Below are 12023 nucleotides of genomic sequence, written 5' to 3' on the forward strand. Positions count from 1 at the left end.
GCCTGACCAGCCGCCCACCACCACCACCACCACCACCACAACCACACCACACCAGAAGCAAGATCCACCGACACCATCACCGCAGCACGTCACCATCGCCACCACAGCCACCCCCCTCCTGCCCCCCTACCTCCACATCCACCACCATTCGGCTTTCTCTCCTCCATTATTAACAAAAGCCTCCGAAATGATCTCATAAACATGTGATACGCAATCAAAACAAAGATAAGCGTGGACCAGAACCATGTGACGTCACAATGCTTACGTCATAGTTTACATTAAATTTAGCCTCAGCGCGTGTCGATTGTCGCATTATTTTCCCCACATCACTCTGTTGTTCAGTGTATAGAAATTAATAATCTATATGATAGAGATAGATATATATAATTTTTTCCATATTAATGTTTTGATATATATGGTATATTATAAAGTGTAGATGTATCAGTTTTTTTGCTCATGAAAATACGGTTATTATGATTACGGTGTGTCAAGATGAAGGTGCTTGAAAGAAATTTTGTTTTCTCTGCTCCAAGTAGATGAACTGTATATATCGTTCCTATAAGAGATTAGTGAACAGGAAAACGGATAATGGAAAAGAAGTTCAGTACCAGAATGCGAGGTGATGGTGAACTTAACTACTAAAGCTTTCGAAACATAACCTTTACGTAGCGTATAAAAAAAATTCAAAGCGTCACGCCGAACTATAAATATAAACCAAAGGAATAACAGGGTAAAGCGTATTTTGTATTTACTGTTACAAGTGCCAATTGCTCCAGCTCAAGTGTGTGTTAGCGAAAGTGTAGCTAGAACATAGGAAATACAAGACAAACGAGAGGAAGACAGGTGAAGAACTTTTACGCTGAGGCAGTGAAGAAAACGCAAAGAAACGAATACTGGAATTACACTCTAAACTACAGAGTAATAAAAGAACAGTTACCGGTACGTCAAGCCAACATTGTAAAAGACACAGAAAACAAAGAAGACGGATTAAAATACAAACTATCGAGGAACCAAAGAATTAACTAACCTAGCTAATTGAAAAAAAAAAAAAAAAAAAAACGGAGGCGAGTGCCGCACATGCCAGTAGAAATAACTAATGGAAAAACAAAAGATTTAGTTACACCAAGCCAGTGAAGAAAAAGATAATTTAGAGGTGGGTGTTGTACCGTACAAAAGCAAAGAAAACAAAGGTAAAGCATAAATACTCAAAGCCAGTGAGGAACGAAAAAAATAAATAGAAAACGAACATAGGGACAAGATGAGGGTAACTAGATGAAAACAAAGTCAACCCTGAAACAGTGGATAACCGAATGTTTTAAGGAATATGAGGGAAGTTACTAAAGCCATACGTCAACCCCCAAAAGAGTGAATAACCGATCGTAAAGGATTTATACCTGTCTTGAAAGAAGGAAGCCTTTGAATAAGAGTGGAGAGGCGGGAACATGAGAGTAACTTAGAAAAACAACGCGTCATCCCCAGAGATAGTGTATACCCGACCATTGCAAGGAATTAATACTACGCTTCCCTAAGTGAGAGCCCAAGCAGAGGAGGTGTGAGGGAGGGAGGGTGAGGTGGGAGGGGAGAGAGCCGTTGGAGGTGGCCGCGGTGCACCATGGGAGAGCTCCAGGCCACGGTCGAACTGGCTCTACACATTCACAAGTTCTACAACGTTGATCTCTTCCAGCGTGGGTGAGTTGGCAGGGTTGAAGAGGAGAAAAAGATTTAATAGTTTCAGGAAGGACTTATGAGTTTTGACAAGGAGTGTTTAAAGATCGTTAAAATTTAGAGGGAAGGAGTGTCCTTAGCTCAAGGAAATAATGTTGTAGCCAGAGTTGAAGACTTATATAGGGTCCTGCCCTTTAAGTTAGCGGTCTTAGTACTTTAGCATACAGTTTCACTTGGATTCGTAACTTAGATTGGCCGAAAGGATTTTTTTTTTTTTTTTTTTTTCACTACAACGATGTGCTTGCACTTTAACATACTTTCATCTTGAGGTTAGAAGGTAGTACAGGTATTGATCATAATGCTGCCCCAAGTTTTGTAATTGGTGGATTGACAGACGGTTGAAAACATAACCTACATCCGCCTAGCCTAAGAAAGGAGCATGCAGTAGAATGCGTAACCTACTTTTAAATCATAATGGTCTCCACGCTTTGATAATCATGCTGTACTTGTGAGGTAACTTCTTCCAAACACTTTTCAGTTTGGCTTAATTTCTTCATTTCTTCAACGATTCTCTTCAAACTAGGCGATTTTTCCCTGGGCAAATACCGTTAAACATCTTTTTCTGTTTGTTTTGTTTCAGGCATTTTAGTGGGTTTTATGGGGCCAAAATAAAACCATGCAGACACCTAGCTATTTTGTGAAATGTAGCAACACTAGTGTCACTACATTTCACAAAATAGGTGTCTGCATGGTTTGACCTTTGACCCCATATAACCCTTTACCAACTTTTCTTTAGATCGGTGGAAACAATCACCTCTTTGGTTATTACCGGTATTTTTCTTTTTCTTGTATTTCATTGGGCATTTTGGCAATCTGTAATGTACCGTAGTTTCTGTACTTATCCTACCTCTTTATAAATGGGAAAATTGGGTTAAGATATTAGTGATGATAGTGATTGATGATGGCGACACTGATGTTGGTAATATGGATAATGCAGCAATAATGACGATAATGATCGTTATGGGGATGAAAATTATGACATTGATAATGTAGCGAAGACGATGGTAGGCTAGTACTACCGTAACAAGAAGCGGTGCCAAGGCACAGCAAACCCATCCTCGGCAGTCATTTTAGTGCTGACGTATAAACACAACAGGATATCTAGTCAGATATGTCACACATCAGATTTGGAGTAAATCGAGTGAAAATTTACGATTTTATGCCCATGTGAAATTTTAGGCCCGACCCACCTGACACTGACACCCCTGCCTCATCTGGGGGGTGACCCCCCTGATGTAATAATGCATTTTATAGGATGCATAACTGAAAGGTGCACCTTTAGGTTTTGGTTTCATGTCGACATGAGGAATGTGAAAGGCGTTACGGCGAAAAAATGATTTTTTACCCGTCCCCGCTTTATTTACATTTGGGGGACCTACAGCATGGGCCTTGGCCCAGTTTGGCCCAAAATTTAGTCAGGTGATCAGGTCATAGCCCATCATCCCTGTAATATTAGTTAAAATCGCATTAGTAGTTTTCATGTAAAGTTGTTAACAGACAGACACAAATCGAGTGAAAACAATACCCGTCCCCGAGCTCTAGGGCGGGGATGGGTAATAATTATGATGATAATGATGACGTCATAAAACTTTCCCAGAACAGATTAATATAGAGGCGTACTTCTCCAGCTTCAGTACCAACAGTTGAAGGAGTAAGCAGAGGTAATCAAAATAACGATAATATCTCATTGTTAACCGACATCCAATCACGAAGCAGCCTCTAATTTTCCCTGCCAATGACGTGCGAGCTCATATTTACCGGCCACCGTCCAATCACAACTGGGATTTTATTTACTCTTTGGCTCTTGGCTGAGTGGGGGGAGGGGGGGCCAATCATCATCGAGCTCTTATATACCTGACAGCCGCGAGAGCCAATTACCTACCGGCTTCTATTTATCTGCTCTGCCTGGGCCAATCGCAAACCAGCTCTCTTTTACGCTTAGGTTTTCAGCCAATGGAAGGGCTTGACTGAGAGCTGCATGGTGGCTTGTTGGTACTATGAATATATTATTATGATAGTGATCTTGGAGATGGTGATGATGATGATCGTGATTAAAGTAATAATAATAACAGTTTGGTTGGACGCTTAGTGGCTTACTGAATCATCATCATAATCATCATCATCATCACCATCAGCATCATTATCGTCATCGTCCCAAATTCCTCTCTCATTCACCCCCTTCTTCCCTCTCCTCTTTCCCCTTCTTCCACTTTCCTTTTCCGCCTCTCTCCTTCCCCTCCTCCCCTCCCCCTCTTCAAAAAACCAGGTCATAGTACGGTACAGTATTATGACCTGCCCGTGACCTCCACCCACCCGCACTCCCACCCACACCCTACCCCGTATCTCTCTCTCTCTCTCTCTCTCTCTCTCTGGGTAGACTACACTAAACCTGCTGATACTAGTAATATTGGACTATCGGCATATTTTTTAAATTAGGACTTTTGTAGGGTGACATTGTAGAGGAACATGTTGTTATTCATGCAAAATACGTTAATATGACAAAGTAAGGTAAAACGTATATAGGTCCAAAGTTTGGTTTCTAGGTGACCTGTCGGTGATTTCGTAAAACTTATTTCTTGGCGGTTTACCCTCAGTATCCTATCTGACGTCACTGATTGGAAGCTGTGTGGAAATTAAAACAGTAGGCTGTTTATTGAATGTTAAGGTATAGTGCGGAATAAATCGCGAAGGAACAGGTGGTACGGAGCTTCTCATACTTCGTACAGATCCGGCCCAAAAGCATCAAAAGCTAGAGAATTCGAATTTTTCTCAACTTACAGGCAGATTTTTCTTTTTCTTTTTCTTTTTTTTTTCTTTTTTACTGGAGAGGTTAAATATAGGCTCCTTCATCCACCTCACGTCGAGGCTCTTTTTTTTTTTTTTTTTTTTTTTTCCAAGATGCATAAAATCGCCCGGTATCAAGAATTAAGTAAAAATAATGCTAGTGAAAGGGTGAAGGTGAGATAGAATAAATCGCCGAGGAGGAGGTGTTAAGGGAGCTCTCCGAGTCACGAGAATGCAATCCATAATTCATAACAACACCCACATGAGCAACAAGTAGGGAGGAAGGAAGGAAGGAGCGAAGAGAAAGAAGGGATTGACGGATGAAGGAGGGAAGGAAGGATGAGTGGTTGGTTTGAGGGAGGGAGGGAGGGAGGAGGGAAGGAAAGAAAGGAAAGAAAAGTAAGAGGGAAGGCAGGAAGGAAAGAAAAAGGATTATGGAAGGAAGGGGATAGAGAGCGGGAAGAAGGATGCAGATGGCAGGAACGAAAGGGAAAAAAATGAAGAAGGGGGGAGGAAGCAAAGAGAGGGAGGGTGAAGAAATTGAGGAAGCAAGTAGATGAGTAAAGATGGAAGAGGAAGGAAGGCAGGACAGAAAAAGTATTGAAGGAAGGAACGGAAGGAAGGAAAGGGGGAAAGAAAGAAAGGAAGGAACGGGGGAAAGAAAGGAAAGAAGGAAGGAAGGAAAGAAAGGAAGGAGATGGAGGGATAATTTTGGGCGCTCAGATTATTGCTAATAAATTCCTTGTTTTCTCCTGGGCATTGAAGGGGGGGGAGGGAGGAGGGGAGCAGAAGAGAAGGAGGGAAGAAGGGAGGTGGAAGAGGGAGATAATAGCGAAGGGGAATGAAAGGGAGAGAAGGGGAAGATTAGCTGAGACTTAACAAGAGAGGCCCCGAAGGAAGGAGGGAGGGAGGGAGAGAAGGGATGAATTAGAATGAGGGGAAGGAAGACAGGGGAATGGAAAAGGAGGGATGGAAGAATAGCAGGAGGGAGAGAGATAAGTAGGAAATGGGTGAAAAAGATGAGTATGAGGAGGACGAAGGGAGACAGGGGGAGAATTAAGAAGTGAAGGAAGAAAGAGGACGGGGAAAAGGGAGGGGGGGGGTAGTGGAGGGAATGTAGAAGAAGGGGAGTGAGAGAAGGAGGGAAGAGGAGGAAAGGGGGGGGGGACTGGTGAAATGTGAGGGAGGGAGGGGTAGAGAGAAGAGACAGAATAAAGGAGGAGTATGAAAGAGATTGAGGAGAGGAAAATGAGAAGGAAAGATGAGGAAGGAGGAGGGGAAAAGAAGGAGGGGGAGGAAATGGAGAAGAGAGAGGTGGGGGAGGGGAGAGAAAATGGAGGGAAGGGGAGGGAAGAAAGAGAGATGAGAGGTAAGACAGTAGTGTGATTTTGTGATGGAGAGAGAGAGAGAGAGAGAGAGAGAGATTAGGTAAGACAAGTTGCTTCTCATGTCTGTCACGCAGCTGTCAAATCCGCACATACATACACATACATACATACATACATACAGTTAACCCTTTCACAACAATGACCTACTTTTTGTTTTCTTCACTAACCACAAGTAATTCCCCAAAGTTGAAAAAGTCAGTAAGTGGCAAGAATAATATACAAATGACGTCCGCGAGGTGATGGGGTCGCGTATTCCAAGATTCCTGAGGCGTGAATGTGTGTGTGCGTGATTGTGTGGGTCAGTCAGTGGGTGTGCTGTTGATGTTCTCTCTTTCTCTCTCTCTCTCTCTCTCTCTCTCTCTCTCTCTCTCTCTCTCTCTCTCTCTCTCTCTCTCTCTCTCACCAGTTTTGAGGTGGGAGTAAGGGTTGGGATGAAGATGGCCATGACAGTATTTTTCTTTTCTATTCTGTTTAGCTGACAGTCTAGCAGTATCTCTTTAAATGTTTGTATGTAGTTATAGTATCTGCCTATCTATCACTTATTTACACACACACACACACACACACACACACACACACACACACACACACACACAGAACCATTCCCTTGTTTTGCCGCACCTTTAGACTTGACTCTGAATCACTCCATCCACACACAGACTCCCTTTCTCTATGCTCAAGGTTCATGGCTTGCTAAGAAAATGAATACAAATGAGCCGTAGGGGAGATGAGTTAGTCTGTGTAGTGTACTTGTGTGGGGTGTAGGTGTGGGTTGGAAGATGATGATGATGATGCTCTTGTGGCTTGTGTAGTGGTGGTAGGTGTACCGTAATTGCTGGCTGCGTAATCGCGGTTTGCAGTAGGTTTGTTATTACGGCTGGTGTGTTAAGATAATGATGATGCTTTTGGTGGTGATGGTGGTGACGGTGGTGGAGTAGTAGTAGTAATAGTGATGATGGTGGTGGTGGTGACGACGATAATGATGATGATGATGATGATGGGGAGGAGGGGGATTTGGAATGAGGAGGAAAAGGATGGATGGATATAACAATGGAGATAATGGTGTGGTGGTGGTGGTGGATGTGGTGAAATACCTGGTGGATGTATAGGCTAATAGCAGGTGTAATTGTGCATTGTGTAATTGTGGTTGGTAGTAGGCTAGGTGGTGGGCAAATATCGACCCTGGCAAGTAGATGCTTTTTTTTTTTTTTCTATATACGGTATAATTTCGGAAAGCAACTGAACTTCTTTTACCATGATAACCTGTAGCTATTTATTTATTTATTTATTTATTGTCGTAGTGAAGGGATATGCATAAAAAGCCCAGTGCGTGGTAGACGTAGGCTTCTGCAAAATGGATGGTGAGTGAATTGTATAACCCGTTTCATTATTATTATTATTATTATCATCATTGTTGTTGTTGTTGTTATTATTATTATTATTATTATCATCATCATATATGATCCATTTCATCATCGTCATCATTATTATTATTATTATTATTAGATCAGATGATGATGGTGATGATGAGGATTATTATTATTGTTATTATTATTACCGGTATTATTATTATTATTATTATTATTATTTTTATTTTTATTTATTTAATTAATGTTGATGATAATGATAATGATGTTGATGATGATCATGATCATCATCATCATCATTCACTCACTTGATGTAGTGCAGCCTACGGCTTCCTTCACTTTTTTCATATTTTTTGTCTCCCATCCACTCTTCCTGTTTCTCCCATTCCTGCCACTTTTTATTACTCTTCTTTCCTTTTGAGGTGGCTTTACATTGAGTGACAAGCCAAATGGTTTCCTGTAAGCCACGAAACCATTTACAGCGCTGGGTGGTAACCATATAACAAACTTATACGTGTTTCTTACCTGCCATCTAGTAGGTTGGCGGAGGGTTAGTGCCCCTCCCCGTAAAACAACAAACTCAGAAACAACTGCCATCCCTTACGGGATTATGGCGTCAGGCTATAGATAGAGATTATTTACTATTAGTACCGTATTATTATTATTATTATTATTATTATTATATTATTATTATTATTATTGATGTTGTTGTTGTTGTTGAGTAGAAAATAAGGTTATTTAGATTAAAAAATAAGGGCATGATGATGATGAATGATGCAGCTCTGAGTGTAAAGTAATAATAATAATAATAATAGTCTTCTCCTTTCGGCTCTCCCCTTAGGGGTCGCCACAGCGGATCATCCGTCTCCATCTTACTCTGTCTTCTGCTCTTCTGCTCTTACACCTACCACCCGCATGTCCTCCTTCACTACATTCATAAACCTTCTCTTTGGCCTTCCTCTCTTTCTTCTGCCTATTAACTCCATTTCCAGCATCCTCCTCCCGACAGACGGTACTCCTCGTCCCTCCTCCGCACATGTCCAAACCATCTCAGTCTCGCCTCTCTAGCTTTGTCCCCAAACTGACTTACGTGCGCTGTCCCTCTAATATGTTCATTTCTAATTTTGCCCAACCTCGTCACTTCTAGTGAAAAACGCAACATCTTCAATTCTGCTACTTCTAACTGTGCCTCCTGTCTTTTTGTCAGTGGTACTGTCTCCATTCCGTACAACATGGCTGGCCTCACTACAGTCTTATAAACTTTCCATTTCATTTCTGCAGAGACCCTTCTGTCACAGGTCACTCCTGTCACCTTTCTCCACCCACTCCATCTCGCCTGCACTCTCTTTTTTACCTCTCTACCACACTCTCCGTTACTTTGTACAGTTGACCCCAAGTATTTGAATTCATCTACCTTTGCCACCTCTACACCTTGCAGCCTCTCGGTTACCCTGTCATCTCTCTCATTTACACACATGTACTCAGTCGTGCTTCTGCTTACTTTCATTCCCCTTCTCTCCAGTGCATATCTCCATCTCTCAAGCTCTGCCTCAGCTTCCTCCCGGCTCTCACTACATATCACAATGTCGTCCGCAAACATCATTGTCCACGGAGGCTCTTGTCTAATCTCATCTGTCAATCTGTCCATCACCATTGCAAACAAGCTCAAAGTCGATCCTTGATGCAATCCCACCTCCACCTTGAAACCCTCAGTCATTCCTACCGCACATCTTACTGCTGTTACACTATCGTCGTACATGTCCTTCACCACCCTCACGTACTTCTCTGGCACTCCTGACTTTCTCATACAGTACCACAGCTCCTCTCTCGGTACCGTACCCTATCATAAGCCTTCTCCAAGTCTATAAACACACAGTGCAACTCATTCTGGCCTTCTCTGTACTTCTCCATCACCATTCTTAAAGCAAGTATGGCGTCTGTAGTGCTTCTCCCTGGCATGAAACCAAATTGCTCCTCGTATATCCTCACTTCTCTTCTCAGCATAGCTTCCACCACTCTTTCGCATATCTTCCTTGCATGGCTGATCAGCTTTATACCTCTGTGGTTGCTGCAGCACTGCACATCACCCTTGTTCTTGAAAATCGGAACTAGAATACTTTTTCTCCAGTCCTCAGGCATTCTCTCACCCTCCAGGATTTTGTTAAACAATCTGGTAAACCACTTCACAGCCATCTCTCCTAAGCTCCTCCATGCTTCCACTGGTATACCATCTGGGCCCACTCCCTTGCCATCCTTTATCCTCTTCATGGCATTCCTCACTTCCTCTGTGCTGATCTAATGATGATGATAATAATAATAATAATAATAATAATAATAATAATGATAATAATTGTGATGCTCATGATAATAAAAGTCGTCGATGTAATTTCCCATATTATTTAATTAGTTCCGAAGTATTACGTTTTCTGTAATTTTCGTGTTTTCACAAAATTAGAAAACCTTTTCAGATTTCATCACTCAGGCATTTTAGGGTCAGAGGTCGAAGGCCAGAAACAAACATACCTAAGGTCACCAGGGCCACGGCGTAGGTCAAAGGCTGTAAGGGCGAAATTCGGGGTGGAATAGACCTTGTGGGGTTTAGGATGAGAGAGAGAGAGAGAGAGAATGTCTACAGTAGGCTAAATTACCGTAATATATAGATTACCACCTTTCCCTCCATCCTTCCGTGTTACCGTACTTCTTTCTTACCTTCCTTCCATCCTTCTTGGTCCTGTTTGCATTCCTCTCTCTCTCTCTCTCTCTCTCTCTCTCTCTCTCTCTCTCTCTCTCTCTCTCTCTCTCTCTCTCTCTCTCTCTCTCATATCCCCTTTACGTGCTAAATATTTTTCATCCTTTTCACCCATTTCTTTTTTTTTTACCGTCGTCGTCTTCGCCTTCGTCATTGTTGTTGTTGTTGTTGTTGTTCTTCTTCTTCTTCTTCTTCTTCTTTTTTTCTTCCTCTTCTCCTTCTTCGTCTTCGTCTTCTTTATTTGGCAGGGGTGTTGTGGCTCTTTTGTTAAATGCAGTATATATTAGATAGATCGCAGTGGATCTGATTTATTACTTCGATGGTAATGATGACGATGAGCAGTGATTTATTATTATTGTTATGATTATTATTATTATTATTATTTTATTTATTGTTATTAATATTTTAAAATCATGACTTCATCACTCCTTGTGTGATTGATTTACCTTCGTTTACTTAAGACTGCTATTGTTTTTATTAGAGAGAGAGAGAGAGAGAGAGAGAGAGAGAGAATTAACAGGGAGGGGGGGATTGACATATTGAGTATGGTCAGTGCATTGAAAGGGGGGAGGAGAGAGAAGGAGGGAGGGAGGGGGAGAAAAGACAGAGAGGAGGGAGTGGAAGGGAGAGAGGTGGGGAGGAAGGAAAGAATCGGGGAGGGAGAAGGGAGGGAAGAGGAAATTGGAAGAGTAGTGATAGAGAAAAGGCAAGAGAGAGAGAGGGAGAGAGATAGGAGGGGAGAAGAGAGAGGAAGAAAGGAAAGGGGGAGAGTGTGAAGGGAGAGAGAGGGGTGGGGAAGATATAACCTAACAGGATTTAGTTCTAGTTAGGCTGTCTGTAGTAGATACCCGTATTCTCTCTCGCTCTCTCTCTCTCTCCTCCTCCTCCTCCTTCTCCTCCTCCTCCTCCTCCTCCTCCTCCTCCTCCTCCTCCTCCTCCTCCTCCTCCTCCTCTTTCTTCCTTATCACTTCCATTCTCCCCTTCCGTCTTTTTCCTCCCTCCCTCCCCCCCTATTTCCCTCCTCACCCCTCCCCTCCCCTGAACCAGGTGAAGCTCCGTGTTAAAGGGAAGGGCGGTAGTCGGGAGGGAGGGAAAGGGAGGAGGGAGGTTGAAGGAGGAGGGAGGGAGGGAAGCGGAGGGTAGAGGCGAAGGAGGAGGGAAGAGGAGGAGATGGAGGACGGGAGGGAGGGAAGGAAGTTTGGAGAGGAGATGAAGGGAGGGAGAGTGGAGAGAAGTGGAAAAGAAGAATAAAGAGAAAGGAACGAGAAAAGAGAGGGGAGAGAAGGAGGAAAGACGGAGGGAAGGGGAGAGGAGAGAGGAAAGGCGAGATGAGGGGTGCAGGAGGAGAGAGGAGGGAGAAGAGAAGAGGGAGGGAGAAATGGGGAGGAAATAAATATGAGGAAGAAAGGGATGGATGGAGGAGGGGTAGGGAGTGAGAAGAATGAGAGAATTGATAGGAGAGGAGGAGGAGGGAGAGGGATTGTAAGGGAAGAAGAAAAATGGAAACTAGGAGACGAGAAAGAGAGAGAGAGAGAGAGAGAGAGAGAGAGAGAGAGAGAGAGGAAAAGGAGAGAGAGTAAAGGGGAACAAGGGAAAGGACTGGGGAGGAGAGGGAGAGGAAAAAGAAGAAAAAAAGAATGAGAGAAAGGGAAGGAGGATGAAGGAAGGGAAGGAGAAATGGAGGCCAGGGAGAGGAAGATGGGAAAGGAGGAGCAGGAGGAGGGATGGATGGAGAGACTAAAGAGAAGGAAGAAGAAAAGGGAATAAAGGTTCAGAAAAGAGGAGGAAGAGGGAGGGAGGAAAGGGGGTGAAAGAACATGGAAAGAAGAGGTTTAAGAAGTAGAGGAAGAGAAGGAGGAGGAGGAGGAGGAGGAGGAGGAGGAAGATAGTTAGGGTCGAATGACGGTCGGATATTTTTGTAAATAAAAATTCTCATTGTTACTATTATTATTATTATTATTATTATTGTCATCATCATCATCATCCTGCAGGTGTTTAGTACGTGGGCAA

General features: G+C 42.9%; 1 protein-coding gene across 1 annotated transcript in view; it reads left to right on the forward strand.

Annotated features, from left to right (window-relative positions):
- Positions 1–1595: 1595 nt before the first annotated feature.
- LOC145410534 (protein FAM135A) overlaps positions 1596–12023 on the forward strand; it is a 56542-nt gene continuing 46114 nt past the window's right edge. Inside the window, exon 1 of the mRNA XM_080280649.1 lies at positions 1596–1689. Within this exon, the coding sequence (XP_080136775.1) occupies positions 1613–1689 (77 nt within the window). The 5' untranslated portion in view covers positions 1596–1612. The remainder of the gene's footprint in view (positions 1690–12023) is intronic.

The sequence above is a fragment of the Coenobita brevimanus genome, chromosome 86, assembly GCF_032717465.1.
Source record: "Coenobita brevimanus isolate Jiangsu-jjx chromosome 86, ASM3271746v2, whole genome shotgun sequence".
Classification (NCBI taxonomy): domain Eukaryota; kingdom Metazoa; phylum Arthropoda; class Malacostraca; order Decapoda; family Coenobitidae; genus Coenobita; species Coenobita brevimanus.